This window comes from Thermobia domestica, chromosome 1 (assembly GCF_964235325.1).
Source record: "Thermobia domestica chromosome 1, izTheDome1.hap1.1, whole genome shotgun sequence".
Taxonomy (NCBI): domain Eukaryota; kingdom Metazoa; phylum Arthropoda; class Insecta; order Zygentoma; family Lepismatidae; genus Thermobia; species Thermobia domestica.
The window spans coordinates 2,449,609-2,470,142 of NC_137454.1; the positions used below are offsets into that span (position 1 = coordinate 2,449,609).

General features: G+C 36.5%; 1 protein-coding gene across 4 annotated transcripts in view; it reads right to left on the bottom strand.

Annotated features, from left to right (window-relative positions):
- The window catches only part of nenya (RING finger protein nenya), an 80,994-nt gene that overhangs the window by 20,750 nt on the left and 39,710 nt on the right, over positions 1–20,534 (bottom strand). For 3 of the 4 annotated variants that reach the window (XM_081754488.1, XM_081754481.1, XM_081754484.1), the window contains 2 exons: positions 12,831–13,054; positions 6,222–6,335 (listed from right to left, as the gene is read on the bottom strand). In XM_081754488.1, the coding sequence (XP_081610614.1) occupies positions 6,222–6,335; positions 12,831–13,054 (338 nt within the window). The remainder of the gene's footprint in view (positions 1–6,221; positions 6,336–12,830; positions 13,055–20,534) is intronic. The other variant, XM_081754487.1, reaches the window with a different exon arrangement.

A 20,534-nucleotide genomic window follows, 5' to 3' on the forward strand; every position in this document is an offset into this window, starting at 1 on the left:
CCGCATGAAAATCGAACTTCAGTTAGAAATTCTAGACTCAAATGAAATCCGTGAGTTTTTTTTTTTTTTTTAAATTACCCCGTTTTGTTTATCAGGTTATCTAAAAAGTACTGAGCCTTCGGAGATCAAAATTGAGAATACCTGTACATTTATTGTTATTTAAAAATAACAATATGAAATCACATATCCACATTTTTCTTCAATGGCCTCCTGTCATTTTCCCGTCGCTGTAGAACTTTTGTGGTTTCTGGTTAAACAATTGTGAGAATTCGTTTGCACATGGCTCTTTCGAAACAATCTTAACACTATTCAGGAACCGAAACAAATGACAGTCTAACGATAGTGCCAGGTCCAGGCTACACGGTGGATGCATTATGACCTCTTACTTAAATTCTCTCAATTTTTGACAGGATCCAGTTCCGGGCACTTTTTTTGAATTGCTAGGTGTACTTGCACTAACTGTCGATAGTACAGATCCGTGGCTATCCTTCGGCCTCGCAACAGCAGCTCGTGATGCACGATGCCCTTCCAATCCCACCACATGCAGAACATAACCTCGCTTCGCCACCATCTGTTTCGTACATCATTGTCGTAAGTTATCCGTTAAAATTAAACGTGGATCAGGATTCAAGTAGCAGTAAAAAAAAATTTTTTGACATAATTAGATAAGGTTGTTGTTCTGTATTTTCACGTTCCTTTTGTAATATCTCAAATTCTTAACTTATCCTTCTAAATGGTCTAAAGAAGGGACAGGAAGTAAATCGGCAGACCTGTTAGGTGTATAAACAAAGAAGAAAACAAATATTGGTGTGTTTATTTATTTACGTATAATTACACTAGCACTTCTAACACATTTAAATTGGCTGCATAATTATGGTTCACGCCAAGCTGAGATTTAATTCGCATTTACATGTATTTTAATTAGATTATAAATCCGGGTTACACACTGCACCCTGTATCTTGCTAATGGTAGTGAAACAAAATTTAAAAAAAAAAAATCTTTCTCTTGAAAATTTTGGAAATACCCGAAATTCACAGGTCATGAGACATGCAGATGACGTCACTCGAGCACCTGATACATTGCAAAGACAATGATGTACAAACCGTGGACCTAAGATAATTACGGTAGGAACAGTAGCTTCCTAACTGAAAGTCTGCCATTTTAAAATGGCTAAACGTAATTTTATAGTATCGGTTTATAATGTTGAATGATTTTGTTAAATCTAGAAAATTATCTACGCAAATCTCATCTATACCAGTAATCAAGGGGTACGTTCATCTTCTCTTACATTAAAAAAAACTCCTTCCATGTTGACTTTGGAATTATTACTTTTAAATAATTACTATTTTTCTGACCAAAGTATGTACTTCTTTATTAAAATTAAATTAATTCGTAACAGTTTCCATAACGTTTCTTACCATTTCTCTTCTTGTACAGTGAATGTACTTTTGTAACTATATGATTCAATTTTTATTCAAATTTAAGGAAACAAATGATAAAGAAATAGCTAAGTCTCGATTTAAGATGCAGTATTCCAGCTATTTAATGTCTTTCCTCACGATAACCAAAGAAAAAACTGTCAAAAGTTCCTTTAGAAATACATGCTCTCATGAGGACTTGAGCTAAGTCTCTCTATCAATGAGGCACTAATAACATTGACCATTGAAACACGTGCATAATGGTGCAGACGGTCGTTCAGGTGAAGCATGTTTAACGGATCCACTTTCATCGCAATTACTGGCTTCTTTAACTTCTTAATTAAGTAGTTCTGGAATTATGTCATGATGCTGGGATCACACTAAAAGTTCTCCACTGGATCTCCACTGGATAACGAACCCGAGACCATGTGCATTAAAAGACAAGTATTAATGGGACCACAGACTTTATACATACCTAGGTATATCTAACATTATTTTGTAATGAATTCAGAATAGTGATTACATTGAAAAGGATTCCCTCTGACAAAAGGATTCCCTACGGCAGTAAACACTTTCACTAGTTATATATAGAGAGAGTGATTGAGCCCCGATATCAAGAGTGATACAACGTATGGCTGCTCAGGAAGCGGACTAGGTAACGTAGTAAGAGAGTTCGATTCAGGAACTCTTTCATCATTAAATACGCATCTATAAAGGAAATAGTGTGATATAAAATCAAATATTTCCTCAATATATCAAATATAGGTTATGCTACAAAATTATAATAATGCTATAAATATATCGCATGCCTTTACTGACCGTTTAGAATCCAACGAATGAATTATATGCACGGATACACAGTAGACACACGCATACGTACTATATGTATTTGACGTATTTTCAAGGGAAGATATAGTGCAAAACATGGAACAACATGAAAAGGAAAAATACTGATCAAAATGATAAGAACGCGTCAATGAAAGAAGGCTTAAGGGCACCTGAAATACCCAATCAAACATGCCATTCATCAGCATTTGCAACAGAGTTACGGATGTTCGATCGTATGCGGCAAAGATGGCATCCTGCAAGTTACGAACATTGTTGTAGTTAGTGCCGTTGGCGTACACCGTACGACACAGAATACGCGAACGGTTTCCCATCGGATTCATATCCTGGAAATTTGTTAAGCCAGTCCAGGACATGTACACTCTTCTTCTTCTAGTGGTCCCAGCCACGTGAATACTAGCATTGCCCTTTGATATATCCACTCTGTACCAGCACTTCGTACAGCAAATCGCAACAGACTGTCTATTAATACTGTTTGGTATGTGAGTGCAGTTATACGTCACACACAGAAGGCGAGATTTGATGTGCCACAGTAGCCAAAGTCCCCCCTCACACTCATACTCACACACACACACACACATATAAATAAATAAATAAATAAATAAATAAATATATATATATATATATATATATATATATATATATATATATATATATATATATTGTAAGGATCCCCACGTTGCCGTACCAGGCAATAACCACGTGTGAACTACATGTGTTACTAATAAATAAAAACAAACAGACGACGTTCCCGAAGAGGAGTCAATCACCATCGCCAACAGTCGGAAGGACGAGAATCAACGATGGAAGCCGACAAGACAGAATAAAAAGGACCTGCACACCTCGACCAACATCAATCTTCCCGGATTGATCACAACACCTAAAACCCCTCTCACGACGCTTGGTCACCGAGAGGTACCTATCCTTATACCCACGACGCTTGGTCACCGGGTTCCTTTCCTCTTTCTCACGACGCATGGTCACCGAGAGAGAGATACCTAATCTACACCCCTCTCACGACGCTTGGTCACCGAGAGTACCTCACCTCAAAGCCCACGACGCTTGGTCACCGGGCTCCTATCTAATCTTACCTAAATATTAGAGGAATAGTTGTATAATTTGTGTACATAGATACTTTTGTAATAAAAGGTGAAAGGAAAGTCCAAATCCCGAGTACATTTTTATTTGCTCTACCCGAGAAATCTTTACAATATATATATATATATATATATATATATATATATATGTAACTACCGGCTACTCCTCTTTGCTGTTGCTTAACTCGTCGTTACACGCACCCGCGGCAAATTGCCGCAGATTTGCAAAAACACCTGCACTTTCCTTATTCTAAGACAATAGGGACGGAGGGGCCGAATTATCCCCTACCCACCCCACCTCTACCTGACCCTGACCGGTTTTGCCAGTCACGCGCATAGTTCTGGAGTGGAAGGCTGTGTATTGGTCACCGTGAGCAAATTGCTAACGGCGCGTGTAACCACGTAAAGATGGTTGTGAGCAGGCTGCTAACGGACGTGTTCTAGTGTTAAGTGTTGGATTTGAAGGGTCGTTTGCTCAAACATTCTTGATATGTATTGTTTGAAGAGTATAACAACAGGTGGCACTAGTATCGTACAAAGCTACAAAGAACAGATATATTGTATTACTTTCCACGTGGCACGAGGACGATGAGATTGATGAAAGTACAGGTGGTGCATGCAAACCATCAGTTACCTTCTACAACAAAAACAAATGTGGTGTAGATGTCAGTGACGTCATGCAAAAAGAGTATAGCGTATCGAGTGTATCAAATCGCTGGCCATTAACAATGTTTTTCTTTAATTGAATCTTGGTGGAATAAATTCGTTTGTTATTTGGAAAGCCAACAACATGAGAAATAATGAATTCAACAAGCATGCAAGAAAAGACTTCTTGAAATCACTTGGTGGACAGCTTATTATGGGTCATGCGCAAAGAAGAATAGCTGCAAACTATCTAATCGCAAGGTCAATAAAGGACCGGCTAGTTGAAATATTCCAACTTCAGCCAATTAGACAAGAACCTCAAGCAGCACCTGATCAGCGAGGTCACAATAGAGTTTGCGGTATCTGCCCTCGTAGAAAGAACAGGAAAACTACTGACTTATGCATCAACTGCAACATTCTGAAATGCAAGGAACATAAGACCATCATGTACAAACTGCACCGAGCGTGGCCAAGGACCAGCTGTAAACGATAAGGACGGAGAAGGTGACATGTAAATATACGTTCTAAATTTCGCTGGACTAGTTTCATAACATCACTGTTCTAGTACATTAATGATGTTTTTGTACATTTTTTTGTATTTGTAATAATAAAACGTGTGTCAATATGACGGAGAAAATTTTCTATAGCCCAAATAGCTAATGCGGCAATTTGCTCACAGCGCGTGTTCTGGCGTTACTTTGTAAATCTAAGAGTGCAGCAATATGCTAACGTGGCGTGTTCTCGTGTAGTAATAGAAAATTCAAAAACTGTGAAAACATAACAAAAATTTTCTAAAGATCTTTAGGTTAATCTTTTTTAGGTAATGAAAGTGTCTATAATAAGCTAAGAAGCCAAAGTTTCATAGAATAAATTTTTCACTCTCAATAAAAAAGTAAAAATATTGAAATTAACTATCAAAACTTGCGTGAGCAAATTGCCGTCATGGCGTGTCCTCATGTTACAATTGGAGGGCGTGTACTGACGTGTTAATGAAGGTCTCTTTCTCTTTCCTAATTTCGTGCTAGTAATATATCCAGCCGTTGGATTATTTTTTTAAAGCGTTGCTGAAGACTGCCCGCCACCATTTTCCCTGTAAGGTCACATATGCCATGTCCTAGGTCACGAGTCTTTCCTTGTGTCATACCTCTGTCGTGTGCGCTTCCTATATTGAAGTCAGATGCAGCGTCTCACAGCTCTTGACAGCATAGATTTGTGCACACAGATGTAAGAGTCACACGAGAATTGTGTAGAGATGTTTCAGCACCACTTAGCTTCCAAAGGACGCTGATTTCCTTTCATGTAATTACTGTCGTCGCTTCGTCCCATATTGTATACCAAGTCTCAAAAAACTGCGCACAACACAGGCGTTTCACCTACTTCGACTCCTAATTCACTAGCAGCAGGCCTTTTCTTTATATGCTAGAATCAACATCTTTTCGCATTCAAGCAACATTCTTCAGTGGCCATTATGGCTGCACAATGGCTTCCTTCACAATGGCTGACCGTTACTTTGGATACTTATTACGCACTAGCTGTATATTTTGTTTTGTTATTTAGCGAACTCTAGGTTCTGTAGACACGACCTACCCATGTGTAATTCGGATAAACATCACCCGTTGTTATAATTTTCCAACATCTTTCCTCCTCATTTTCATGGGCTACTAGCATTTACACAATTATATCTCCAAAGTACTTGGTAACGTTGAATAGTATCAATTAATACCCCTTTCTCTTCCCAATTCATTGCCGTTTGTACAATATGAGGAAAAATTGTACCGTTCTTATCAATTTGCAATATGCCTTAACTTACTACAGTTACTCTGATAAACATTTAAACTAAGAAAACGTTCACCACTAACTCGTCAACTATTTCATACAGAAAAGAAATTGCATCAGGTGCTATTTCACTCAAGGCACTAGTTTTTTAATATCTGGTACAAACTGATAAAAATAGAACTTTTGTAATGTATCATAAACTATGACAAAATAGAAGTTATAGCATTAGTGTTAAAATAATAATAATAATATTTTTGCTTTATATTATATTACTTGTCAAAACAAAACAAAATAATAATAATAATAATAATAATAATAATAATAATAATAATAATAATAATTGTGAAATGGATTCTAGAGCAAATCACTTTATAATGCGTAAAAAGTAAAAATATGAAATAATTGAGTTTCATATTACGTATTTGTATGCAAACTCACATGCGAAGTGATGTACTTGATGATTTCGGCATACTGGGAGTAAGTCTTCCACTAAATGTTGGGGTGCAGGGAGTCCCAGGTGTGCTTGGTTGTGACGAGAATTCAGGTTGCGACCTAAAACATTAAAGAAACACATTAACTTACATAGGATTGAAAATAAAGAGGCTTTAAGAGACTTACAATATAATTCAGGGTTTTTCAATACCATTTTTTTAAAACTGTGCTTAAGCTATATTGGGAGAGAAAGAGAGAGACAAATCCTCTTGTGTCCACTGTTACAAATAACAATATTCAATGTACTGTGAACCCAATCATACAGTGTGCCCATAAAGTCTGGTTACATAGGGAATTCTAATAATTTGTTTTTGTTTTTACAGATTAAATGATGGCTCTGTCTAAAGAAGAACGAGTCGAGTTGGTACTGTTACGTGGACGAGAAGGATGATCGTATGGCAAAATTGCGGAAGAATTTAACCATCGACACCCTGATCGTCAACCTATTTGTTTTGCTGCCGTCGGGAAATTAATCAAGTTTAAAGGAACAGGCCTATGTTGGAAAGAAACAGAACGTCGTTCCGGACGTTCAAAGCCTTCAGACGAAACGAAAGAGGCTGTCTTCGCTAAGGTTTATGCTAGCCCAAAGTCGCTTCGTCGGACATTCTCGGAGTTGGGTGTTTCAAGGTCAACCATCCACAAAATCCTGGCAGAGGAGAAGTTTCATCCTTACAAATTACAGATATTGCATCACTTAAATGAAGATGACCCTGACAGACGCATGCAAATGTGTAAATGGTTCGCAGGTAAATTGGATGAAATATCAATTTTACTAAAGACTGTGTGTTGTTCAGTGATGAAACTGTGTTTTACGTCAATGGTGAAGTGAACAGACAAAATCTTTGATACTGGTCTCAAGGCGTTACCATATTACAGAACGCATTACCAGTCAGTGTGCTTAAATCGACGGCAATTCAGACCTATTCCATCGAGTTCACCTTAATCTTGCAAAGTGCATCAAATTATGCGTTGAACAACACGGAAATCATGTTGAAAACATTATTCATAAACATTAAATCGACTAAAATGTGCTTTTTCACATGTATTCAGACTTTATGGACACCCTGTAGTTCTTAATTACAGAAAAGCTAATGGTTAAGAAAGAGAACATTTAGGAACAATAGAAATGGGAAGGAGCCACTAATATTGTTGTCTAAAATGAATATAAAACTTCATAAATCTTCTTATCATCGACAAAATAACAAACTTGCTACTTTTTTTTCCAGTTGTCATGAATCAAGTTTTCTTTTTTCCCTTCCTTAAAGACAAGAAAACAATCCCAAACCTGCGGGGAAAGCAAATTACTGAGTAGAAATAAGTTCAAAGCACTATCGCAGAAAACAAGTAAATAAAAGTATGTTGTAAACTCTTTCGCATGAGGAGGAAAAGAAAATGTTAAAGGAAAGAGCAATAACTAATAAATATCAAGTCTGTCGTGTGAAAAGAGCACTACCACTGAGTCATTCTGTCGAAATATGCAGGGAGGATCATTGTTAATACACCCTTGCAACTGTTAAACCAATGCTCAAAAAACACTGAAATTTTGTACTATACAAATATAGACAGAGGGACATTGTTTGGCGTACTATGTAATACCGCAAAGTTAACAATGTTGCCAACTCAATACAAAATATTTTTTTTTCATATGGCACTATGTTAGGTTATTGCATGTCTGAAACCAACATATAAAAGGAAAATATGCAATACTACACTTGTTACGCAGCGTTGTAAACAAAGGACGTTACAGTATTACAAACATAACGGACATCCAAAATACTTTGACGTCGAATATTATAGTCAGCATATGATATATTTCAAAGAAGTAGAAACTTTGACTTTTTTGAAAGGATTTTATTTCGAAAACCGTGTAACGTGGGTTCCTGTCACCACGGCATGGCGCGTCCTCAGGTTGCGGATCGAGGAGAAGGCCTCTAGATATAGAGGTTAGCTGCGAATATACTGAATAAGCAGTCGCGGACAGACGACTAGGAGTGGTCCTCCAGCTTGGGGGTTTGGGTAAGGCTAACACCCTCATCCTGTAAAAAAAGGTACTTGTTCAGAAACAATCACAAAAGCCTCGGACAAGGACTGATAACTTGGCACGACATCAGCAAAAGAAAATGGACATGAGATTTGGAACATGGAATATTAGAAGTCTTTATAGGGCAGGCGCGTTAAAATCTGTAACGAGTGAGTTAGAGAAATACAGGATGGACTTAGTAGGAGTTCAGGAAGTTAGGTGGGAAGGAAATGGATCTGAGAATTCCGGAAATTTTACGTTCTTTTACGGGGAAGGAAATAAAAATCACCAATTAGGAACAGGGTTTTTCGTTCACAAACGAATATTACCAGCAATTAAACGGGTTGAATTTGTTACTGACAGACTTTCTTTTATTACTCTTAAGGGACGGTGGTGTGATATTATTGTTTTAAATGTACATGCTCCAACTGAAGATAAGGGTGACGATATGAAAGATAGTTTTTACGAAGAAGTGGAACGGATATTTGACCAACTCCCGCGATACCATATGAAGATTCTATTAGGGGATTTCAATGCGAAGGTAGGACGAGAGGATATTTTCAAACCGATTATAGGGAACGAAAGTTTGCATAAGGAAAGTAATGACAACGGTGTTAGACTCGTGAACTTTGCAACATCCAAAAACCTAATCGTGAAGAGTACAAAATTCCCACATCGCGACGTTCATAAATACACTTGGACATCACCAGACGGAAAAACACATAATCAAATTGATCACGTTTTAGTAGATAGAAGAAGACAATCTAGCATAATTGACGTCCGGTCGTTTAGAGGGGCTGATTGTGACACTGATCACTACCTGGTAGTAGCGATAATACGGGAGAGATTATCGTTCAATAAAGGTAATATTCAATGTCCGAAAACGGAGAGATTTAATTTAAAGAAATTAGAAGAGAGCCAGGTAAGAGAGGAATACCAGATTGAAGTTTCGAATAGATTCGCGGTTTTAGAAGACTCGGAGTGCACTAGTGTTGAGGATACTTGGATTGAAATTAGAGATAGCATTAAAAGTTCAGCAATAGAAAAATTGGGACACGCGGAAATACGTAGGAACAAACCATGGTTCGACCAAGAATGCATTAAACTAGCAGAGAAGAGAAAACAGGCAAAATTACGGTGGCTACAAAATCCGAATGAAATGACTACACAAAATTTCACAGATATCAGGCGGGAAACTTCCAAAACTTTTAGAACAAAGAAACGCGATTTTTTGAAAGCTAAAATCAAGGAACTTGAAGATAATAGTAAAAATAAAAATATTCGGGACATGTATAAGGGGATCAGCGAATTTAAGAAAGGCTATCAACCTCGTGCTTATATATCAAAGAAATCTGACGGAACAGTTCTCACCGATACGGATAGCCTCTTAAATAGATGGAAAGATTTCTTTGACGATTTGCTGAACACGCAGCCAAAAACTAATGTGCGTGGAGAAAAGGAGATACACACCGCAGAACCGTATATTCCAGAACCCAGTCGAATAGAAGTGGAAGCCGCTATAAAGAAATTGAAGAAACATAAATCTCCGGGTGTAGATGAAATTCCGGCTGAGTTAATTTTACTGGAGGCGAAAAATTGTGGAACAAGGTACACAAACTCATTCTCCTTATCTGGAACAAGGAAGAATTGCCACAAGAGTGGAAAGAATCAATCATTGTTCCAATTCACAAGAAAGGCGACAAAACTGACTGTAATAATTATCGAGGCATTTCTCTTCTGTCAACATCCTATAAAATCCTTTCAAATATTCTGTTAGCAAGATTGACCCCATACGCAGATGAAATTATTGGAGATTATCAGTGCGGATTTAGACGAAATCGATCAACTATCGACCAAATATTTACCATTCGCCAAATACTCGAAAAGAAGTGGGAATACAATACCCCGGTACATCAACTATTTATTGATTTTAGAAAGGCTTACGACTCGGTTAGGAGAGAAACATTATACAACGTTCTTACAGAACTTGGAATACCGAGAAAGCTAATTAGATTAATTAAGATATGTTTAAGTGAATCCCAAAGTAAAGTCCGGGTAGGAAAATTTTTGTCCACGAGTTTTCACGTCGAAAATGGCCTGAAACAAGGAGATGCGTTGTCGCCATTATTATTTAACTTTGTGCTGGAATACGCCATAAGGAAAATCAAAGATAGCAACCATTGCCTAGAGTTGAACGGCATTCACCAGGTTATGGCATATGCTGATGATGTAAATTTAATAGGGGATGATAGAAGAACAGTAGAAATAAATGCAGAGATCTTATTAAACGCTTGCAGGGACATGGGTTTAGAAGTAAATGCAGAGAAAACTAAATACATGGAAGTGCGTCGGGACCGTAATACGGCAAATTGTGGAGGCGTTAAAATATTAAATAATACTTTTGATAAAGTGGATACTTTCAAATATTTTGGATCGATATTAACAGACGAAAATCATATTCACGAAGAAATTAAATGTCGACTAAAAGCAGGGAATACGTGTTACTATTCGGTTCAAAATCTCTTGTCGTCGCGAATTCTGTTGAGGAAGTTGAAGCTTAAAATATATAAAACGATAATTATGCCTGTTGTTCTGTATGGTTGCGAAACATGGTCACTTACTCTGAGGGAAGAACATAGACTGAAAGTATTTGAGAACAGGATCCTGAGAAGAATATTCGGACCCAAGAGGAACGGGAATGGGGAATAGGAAACTTCATAACGAGGAACTACATAATTTATACGGTTTACCGAACATTGTTAGGGTCGTGAAGTCTAGGAGGCTTAGGTGGGCAGGTCATGTAGCTAGAATGGAAGAAAGTAGGAACGCTTTCAAAGTCTTGACTGGTAGACCCATAGGAAAACGACCATTAGGAAGACCTAGGCGCAGATGGGAGGACAATATTAAGATGGATCTCGCAGAGATAGGAATACAAAGTAGAAACTGGATGCAATTAGCTAAGGATAGAAGTCAGTGGACAGCTTTTGTGAACGCGGCACTGAACCTCCGGGTTCCATAGGCCATAGAGTTGGTTAGTTAGTTTTATTTCGAAAAAAATGTTTAGATACGTATCACATCGAATTACGTACATCGTTTTCAATAGACAATAATTTGATATTTCAAACCATTTGAAGATATGACAAGATTTGATATATTGCTTACAATGGAGTATTTGTGGGAACTTTATAAAATAATGTTTGATTTACTTTGCTACTATAACATTAGAACAATACTTTTTGGTAGGTCTAATTCCAATAAGTTCTCAAATTACATAATTTTAAGCAATGTTGGAAACTTTAACAGCTTTTACCGTATTTCCAGAACGGTTTGAGATATCGAATTGCTGTAAACACCATTCTGATATCCACATCTATTGAAAACTATCTATCAATTGTATGAAGTACTTATCTAAGTGATTTCTCGAAATAAAGGCTTTTGAAAAAAAAGTCAAAATTTCAATCCCTTGTAACTTTGTTCATATTCACTCGAAATCCGTTATATCACGACTACAGTATTAGACACTAAAGTATTTTCCATGTCCATTATCATGTCTTTCTCATTTTGTGTAGAGGCCACCAAAATTTGAATATTTATGATGCTCTAGTGTACTTAGTTTACAAAACTACATATGTGTGGTATTGTACGTTTTAATTTCATACGTAGGTTTGAAACATGTAAAAACTTGACGTAGCGTCATTTGAAATAATAGAACTTTATGTTCAGTTGGCAACACTGTTAACCTTGTGGTATCACAGACTATGCTAATGACTTCGCTCTCGGTGTTGACATAGTACAAAATTTGGGCGTTTTTTATTGATTAGCTTAAAAGTTAAAAGGGCGTATCAAGATAAAACTCATGGAACGGATTGGTTAGTAACAACATAATTAGTGAGAAGAATAATTAATGGAAACCCTGCATAGGCACACACACACACATATACACACATTATTTATATATATCATCTAATTACGAGAACTTTTTGTAATTACAGCTACTAAAAGCTACTGCTGTTATGCTATAAAAGAGAAGGAAAACAACAATCATTTCAAATATTTTCCACAAATACGCCATCTTCAGCAGTGTGGCAACACTGTTTGTTGGATGTTTTTGTTTAATACATGCAAAGATGTCCTCCTCCTTATGGTTGCTTCGTGCAAAGTTTCGCTTTTCTCCGATATCATGGTTGGACATTATAAATGGTGCATCCCATATATAAATGAAAGAACAATATCAGAAATAGAAGTCATAGGTATGAGGAATAATAATAAGAAAAAGAATAAAAATAACAGATATTAATCATATGACTTAGCGTGAAATATTTCATAGTGAGTCAGACCATCATGACCATTGGAACTTTATTCAGTGCACACAAAGTACAAGATATTACTCCACTGCTCCTCTATGGTGAGTTCATTCCTTTCCATTACTTAAGGCTCCAACGCTTCTAAAGGAATTAAAATTGAAAGACAGTGAGATAATTGGTAAAACTTTACCATATGGATAGCATATAAATCGTTTCAGTATTATTGACTACCTGTACGTAGTAAAATGTCCGTCGCATCGCACAGACCGTTGACTCAGAGGATCGCCCACAACACGTGGCGGTGTGTTATAACGAGGGCGGCTCGGGAGAACTCCCTCATACTGCTGCTTTGCTGCTGCTCTTTGCTGTGAGCTGTTAACAGGTGGAGTTCTTCTCAAAGTTAATCGGTTTGGCGTAACCCATCCATCCGTTTGTGAAAATGGCGAACGCTGCTGCTGGAAAATAATGTTGATACAATTAAATAAAAGCAAATAATGAGTTTCCATGAGTAAAGATGAAAGATATATAACACAGAGAGAGAATGTGGCAAAATAATAAAGCAAAAAGATTCTTGAAAAGGCAAAGAAGAAATCTAAAAGATGTATCCTATTAAATCAAGCAGCACTTCAATTTTGGCTTGGTATCTGAGGTGTTTTTCGACCCCATGCTAATATTTGCTATTAAGAAGCAATTTTAAATTTGTCATAGCCTTCTCATCCTTCAAATATGCTTTTGCGGATATTTACTATAATTGCTAACATATTCACGCTGTATGACCGTTAGGAGTAAATTAATTTGACACTTTTGAAAGGAGGTCAGATAATACATTTTCTGTATTACTCCTTATATTCCAGGCAAACGTTTGGAGGAAAGCCTTTGTTTCAAAACAAAGACTCGACCGCTGTACTGTACCTTCTCAACTGATATTTTTTATTTATATTATATTTATAGTTGCACTATGGCAACGAATTCTTAGAAAATGCGTATACAAACAGATGTTAATTAGCAGTCATGTTTTGTTGAAGTAAGACGAAACATATAATTGATTCATAATGTGCACTTAGAAAGTAAAAATGGAAATCAGTGTTTCTATTTTACCGAAAAAATGTACGTTTATTTCTACACGCGTGGATTTGTTAGCTTTTTCTTTTATCCGCTTGTTAAATTGTCCAGACAAGCCGGAAAAGAATAGCGTTATGTCAACATAAGTGAATTGTGTTGTTTGTCTCCATTCTATAGCTTTCGTATCATGTAAACCTGTATGCAACAAATTGTAACGAACTGTAGGAACTTCCTAGTTACATGATGATGAAAAACGTATTTCTTTCAAACTGACACTTTTCTGCAAATCTTCGAGATTTTAGATTTAGGATACCAAACGTAATACTTTTCTACGTTTCAGTACTATCTGTTCCGTGGTACATAAACTGACAAGGAACGGACATGAGCGTGTCATCAGGACATCCGAATTAAACCTAGTCCATTCGATAAACATAACAAAGATACATTCATTCACAAAAAAATTAATACACAATCATTTCTTCCGCTTACAATTACATTTTTAGAATTACCTCATAACGTGAAGTAGGAAGTGTTTATTATTGCCTTGACACATTGCTACATAACATAAGTTATATTTCCTATTAAAAGAATGTTTTATCTAGACATAGTTTTGAATTGTTACGAAGACTTCCTTAATTTCTTTAAACATGTGAACGACCTAACAGCACCAGACTGGGAATTGAGTTTTATTTGCATTTAATACATGAAGGTTTACAAAATATTAATGTCAAAATTAATAAAATATTATTTGCCCTTTACCAAAATGCTTTAGTCATATTACAGTATTCTGTCTTTAATCATTTAATCGAGTTCTCTTAAAGTTCCCCTATCACTCTCCTACGCTTATTCCTGAAGCTTGAAGATTCCAAGTATAGCATCAAAATACACGGAACAACATTTTATTCTTTTCTTTCCTTCCAGGGTGGTGATAAAAATTTTCCTAAGAATGAATTCCCTGATTTTCCTCGGTTTTCCAGAACATTTTATAAAATATTCCCTGATGTGTAATTAGCCATACAGTTTCCCATATTGATGGAAAAATAACACCCACACCCACACCCACACACACAAAAAGGAAAACAATGATACATAAGTAATATAGCTTTCCCTAATCAACTAAAAAAAGAAAAATGAACAATATGGAAACATATACAACGTATTTTATTATGAAACTGAAAAACTTTACCCAATAAAAAATCCTGCACACAGTAAGAAATTAAGATATCTTCCCTGAAACTTGAATCACATGATCAAAGTATCGTCAAATATAATCGGAAAAAGTCACGGTAGGACACTTACAGAAAAAGTATGGATTTATGTACATAAAACTGGCTGCGGTACATTAACAACTTATCTTTATTAAAAAAAATCAATAGTACTATGTAATTCATTTCACTTCTCCAAATGCTTTAATCCTCATCAATATTGCGCATATCTTCCATTATTTTAGTCTTCTTAGCTTCAAGCTTGTTCAGAATGATCTTCATTTTCTTTCCTTTGCTCTTCCTTTCATCGTTCGTGGATATTGAATTCTGGACTTCTTCATGGACAGTTTCTCAAGACCACCCGAAGAAGCTATTGAATCATACTCAAGTCTGGTGCTTCTAAAGTTCGTTCTTTTAAATTATCTGCTATACATTATGCATTGATTGAAAATCCTCTTTCTACATTTGAATTTTTACTACACAAAATCAAAACAATTTTAACATCCTTAAATCATTTTACTCTGAAGTATCCAAATTCTTTAGCCAAGATATCCAAACATTGGCCAGTTCTACTGTAGAATACTCTCATAGTTGCTTTAAGATTTGGATTTCAGAACTCTTTGAACTGTCTCACAATTCTATCTGCCCGATTGCCATCTAACCAATTATTTTCAACTAGTTCAGCTAAAAGAGACTCCATCCGATTCACTCCATCATCAAACCCTGAAGAGATATTAAGATACAAACGTGAAAGAGCTCTAGTTAATTTATTATTTAAAGGTACTTCTCCAAAGGTTTAAGAACAAATTTCTGTAGACACTTTTTGCAATTTCGGCGAAAATTCAAAATGTCCGAATGCGTTATTGGTTAAAATTTCTTAAAGGTGAGAGGTATAGCCAAAACCAATCTCATCGCTTTTCACCGAAAGATTTTCTTCATTTTCCACATTAATCTACATATGAACTCCAAGAACTAAAAGCTTCTGGTTTTACAAACTTATTTCGCATCGTATTTTCTATTACGTCCGATAAAGTATTGTAAAGAAATGCACTGAGAAAGTAAGTCTTAAATTCTGTAAGGAAAGATTATATTTCTGAAGCAAGTGTTAAAAAAATTAACGTTTAGAAATAAGCATTTGATCTTCTGTCAACATACCTGACATGATCTGATATCTCGAAGAACTCGAAACTAGCTTATCCTTCCTCATACGTTGAATATACAACAAAATATACTGATAAATCCCAATGCTCGCTGGGCAACACTACTATTTTCAAACCAAGATAGAACAAAACTTCACTGGAAAATTGTCCGAACCTCTCTATAGAACTGTATTAGATACGGCGCGCTGGAATATCCTTAAATAAGTTATGAAGAGCTCTTAGACATTTAACGATTTTCCAGTTCGTTAACTCCACTGCAGCGTGTACTGCTCCACGCGAAGTAAGTTACCCATAGCTTCCTATATCAAATATCACAGAATCATTTGGAGACACATCTTGAAATTTAACTTGAAAATATGAAGAAACGTAAAGTTTACATTGGATCCATTCATTGAAATTTGAATCATCTTTTTAAGTTCAGGGTGAAAGCATCTCTTTGAAAGTGATTAAAAGGTGAGAAGCTGTATACCCCTAAAAATACCCATGTCAAATAAAGCGTGCACACTTGTCCTCTTACGGCACTTCAGAGTAACACATTTACGTCTCCTCCAACAGCTGAATTACTTCACTTAAAAGTATGGTGATAACTCATAAACCAAAGTGTATGCTATTTTCTCATGTTGAAGCTGCACTTTCCCTGTAATCTCATTGTCTAGGAACATAAGTGATACTTTCACATCGTTAGCAGCTGTGGGCACTCATGCATGTCATTACACCTTGGATACACCATAATAATTCTGCTTTTATAATGTTATCTTTTACTAAGAATTTCTGTAAACTACTTTGTTTCGTTCCGAAACTAGAACGCACTTGTATCCAAGAATCCACATTTGAGCACCCAATATCACCAGAAACCCAATATCACCAGAACAGTAGAGAATTCTGTACAGAGGAGGTTGTAAATACTTGAACTGAGATGATTTTGAGTCGAACGTCCCGTTCAGCAGTGAGGCTAAATGAAATGTGGATCTACTGATTAGCGTGGAATCCGAACATGAGCTCCCGCTGGGAATCGAACTCGGGTGTCTCATGCCAAAGGCGTGTACGCTAACCGCTTAGCGAGGTACAAATAGGATGACACTCTAAATCAGAACGTACTTTTTTTTTTATTATTTACAAAGAAATAACTTTTCCTAATACCGAAATGGACGAGCTATCTGAATATGCTTTTTACTCTTCATATGACTTTGTACTGCTTGCGTCCTAGGTTTCTGAAAAGACACTTCGGCAAATGTTGCAGCAAGCAAAAAATTTGTCAGCTGGTACTTTCTAAATCCATAATAAAGAATCATCTAACAATCAGGAATGAATGAATGTTGTCTTGGAATATTTATTATCTGCACAGGAATACTGGATACATCGAACTCCACAACACTGCTTCACTCTTGCCCCTGCTCCTACAACTTGAACAACCATGCTAAAACAGTACAAAGTTGTTACTATGCACCCCCCCCCCCTTTTCGCCACCTCTCGACCGCCTGTGTATACAAAAATATGCTGTCGTAAGTAAAAGCATGTTCTTTACGATTACATTAAATAGCTTTGTTCTGCCACTTATCTCGCCTCGATTCACTTGCATTTTGCTACTTCTTTTCTTTTTGGGAACACAGACAATTTTTGTGTTTAGTCTGGGTGTTTAAGTATCCTTAAATGAAATGAAAATGAAAATGATCGACTAAAACATGTAAACAATGAAACACGATCATAAAGCATATTCACTCGTTTTCAAGTTCCTATTTGTTTATTTGGAATTTCTTGTAATAATGCCATTATTACTTTGTATTAATTATTAGGTTCGCACATTTAGGTATTTACAAAATTCTGTTTTCCAGCAATAAGTACTACCACTGAAATTCTACGCCAGAAAGCGAGCAGAGAATGACTTACTCCTGAGAAAAATACAATATCCAGAAACATTGTTTACACGAGTGAAAGAAGTCAATCGCTGTAAATTTGTAGTTTCACAAGTCACGAAGGCGCCTTACGGTTTTGATAGACGAAAACTAATTGCTAAACCTTTATACTTCATATTAAAGCATTAGCTTAATGTCCCACAAACGAACTAGTGAGTTAATTATGTAAAAACGAAAGGAGGAGTAATGGAAGAACCCCGCCAACTCTGTCTTTATTTACCACAAAACCCATATTGCATACCCACGGTTTGAATCCACGAACTTTGGCCCCAGAAGTGAACGCTCTACCGACTACGCTACTGAATTTGTGTTTAAGTTAGCATCAATTTGCACAATATTTCAAAACCGCGATATGAAGATATCAACATGAAAACAAGAATTACACATCATGATACTACAAATTATTATTATTATTTACAATAATTTGAATCGTACATTCTGAGTGTCTCCTTTTCTTAACTTTTATTTCACTATGAGTTGCTGAATAAAGAAATCCAGTCTTTGTTACATATATATATATATTGTGGCAACACTCGTTTTTCGAGTAAATTATTTTGTATATTTTAATTTTGTTTTAATGTTTACGGTATAAATCATCTATTAAGGTTAAGGTAATTAAATGTTGTGTATGAAATATAATGCAAGCTGCACAATGTTGTTAATTCCAGTGTCAGCAGTCTGTTGTAAATAAATGTGAATAAGAATGTCTTCGTTGAGAGTCTGGCAATGTAGGAAGGAAATGTTGACAATGCGTCTATCCTCGCATTAGCCAGATTCTATACATTGTACAAAGAGAATCTGTAAGATTTCACGAATTTCACGAAATCATGGATATGCGGAAATTGCTTAGAATCGAGAGCAGAGCGTGTCGAGGGTTGCAGTTTTTGAGTCTTGACACATGGAAGGAATTTGTCTTTCCATGTGAAAAGGGGTCGCACGTGCCACAAGCAGACGACAAGCAGACGACAAGCAGACGACGGAGGTTGGGCCAAGATCAACAAAACCAGAGGATGAGAAAGGTTCAGGATGGAGTCTTAGAGCGAGTCTTTGATGGAGTCCGAGTGATCGAGTCTTAGAGATCAGTCTTTGAATACCGATTTAATCGAGTTCTTGGAGAACTAAGTTTATAGTCGCCAGACAGCCCGATGACAGCGAAAGGAAATACTTCGTAAACGACATCATTCTTAACAACGCAGAACGTCACATCCAGAGTAGCTATTGAGAAGATTCATACCTCCATGCTCGTCCTCGTAATTCAACAGTCAGGAGTATCATCATAGAGGAGCCAGGTTCGACGCCAGATCATCGTTGGAACAACACCAGATTTTCCAGGTATGTGTTACACCAACTCAGGGCTCAAAAGCTCAATACTCAACCGTTGCTATGCTCGTCTGGCAAATTGTTCCTAATATCCGTCAGTAAATGCTTTACGAAATCTTACAGTAAAATCATAATTTTGAGAAATACAGTGATATCGAATTAATGAAGTTAACGTATTCTTATTTGATTTTATCCCCATTAAGAAACCTCTCGCAAATGAATATTAGTTTTATCCCACTCATTCTAGATGGTGAGTGGAAGGCATTCAGTTGCACTCAAAATTGCATCCCCAACTAGGCACTGAGTGGCTGGGTTGTCAATATATATATAATAATTTCTCATTAATTAATTATATATATATATATAATAATCTCATGGATATATATTTGGAGAGGGGTGCTAGCAGGGCTCACCCTTCCAACCTCTACAACAGTATATGTTTACCTTTCTCAAAAGCTGCATTTCAGTTGCCAAATATCTATTATACGTCTTGCCTGAAAAAATCTTATTTTATTTTGATCATTTCGTATCGGCATTGAAACAGCATAGAAAAAATCTGGCTGATAGAATGACTAAAGGGAGATAGAGTGAAACTTTATTTGAACTCGTGTAGCATTAACATTGTTCGTAAATTATTATTACAATAATTTAAAAAACAAGAACAAACAATATTAAAAAAAAAAATGAGACGAATCACCATAATTAAATCACTACAAATACATAAAAATTGATGGAAAATGATTAAATGTACGGTACCTATAAATATGTAACAATAAATACTGCATAATAAGCACAAAATAAAAAGCACAATTTGATACCTACAAGTATCCCACATTTAAATATCAAGATTCCGATGACATTAGTCTCAATATCCACTCACTATTGGCCCAATGCATATGCTCATGTACAATTTTATCAGCCGTAAATTGTAAGACAGATGTTGGTCTTCCGGTACGTGGTGCGCCTTCCGAATGTTTCGTGACCGCTCTTAAACTTGTTCAACCACCGCTGCACTGTCCGCGTAGTCACGACACCCTCACCAAAGGTCTGGCATATATTCCACCCTGCTGCAGCGGCGTTTGACCCTAGCTTGAACTCGTAATGCATACACGCACTTATGATGCTCTGTGAGGTCCCATGTTCACTCTGTCCTTACACAAGTTCACAGTGTAACTGAAATGCCACAGCCAGGTAGTATGTTGGATATACCCACACCAACAACTGATCTTCGCCCTATCTCCATTCGCCTCCAGTCCCGCGTAGTGTAGTCGTTAA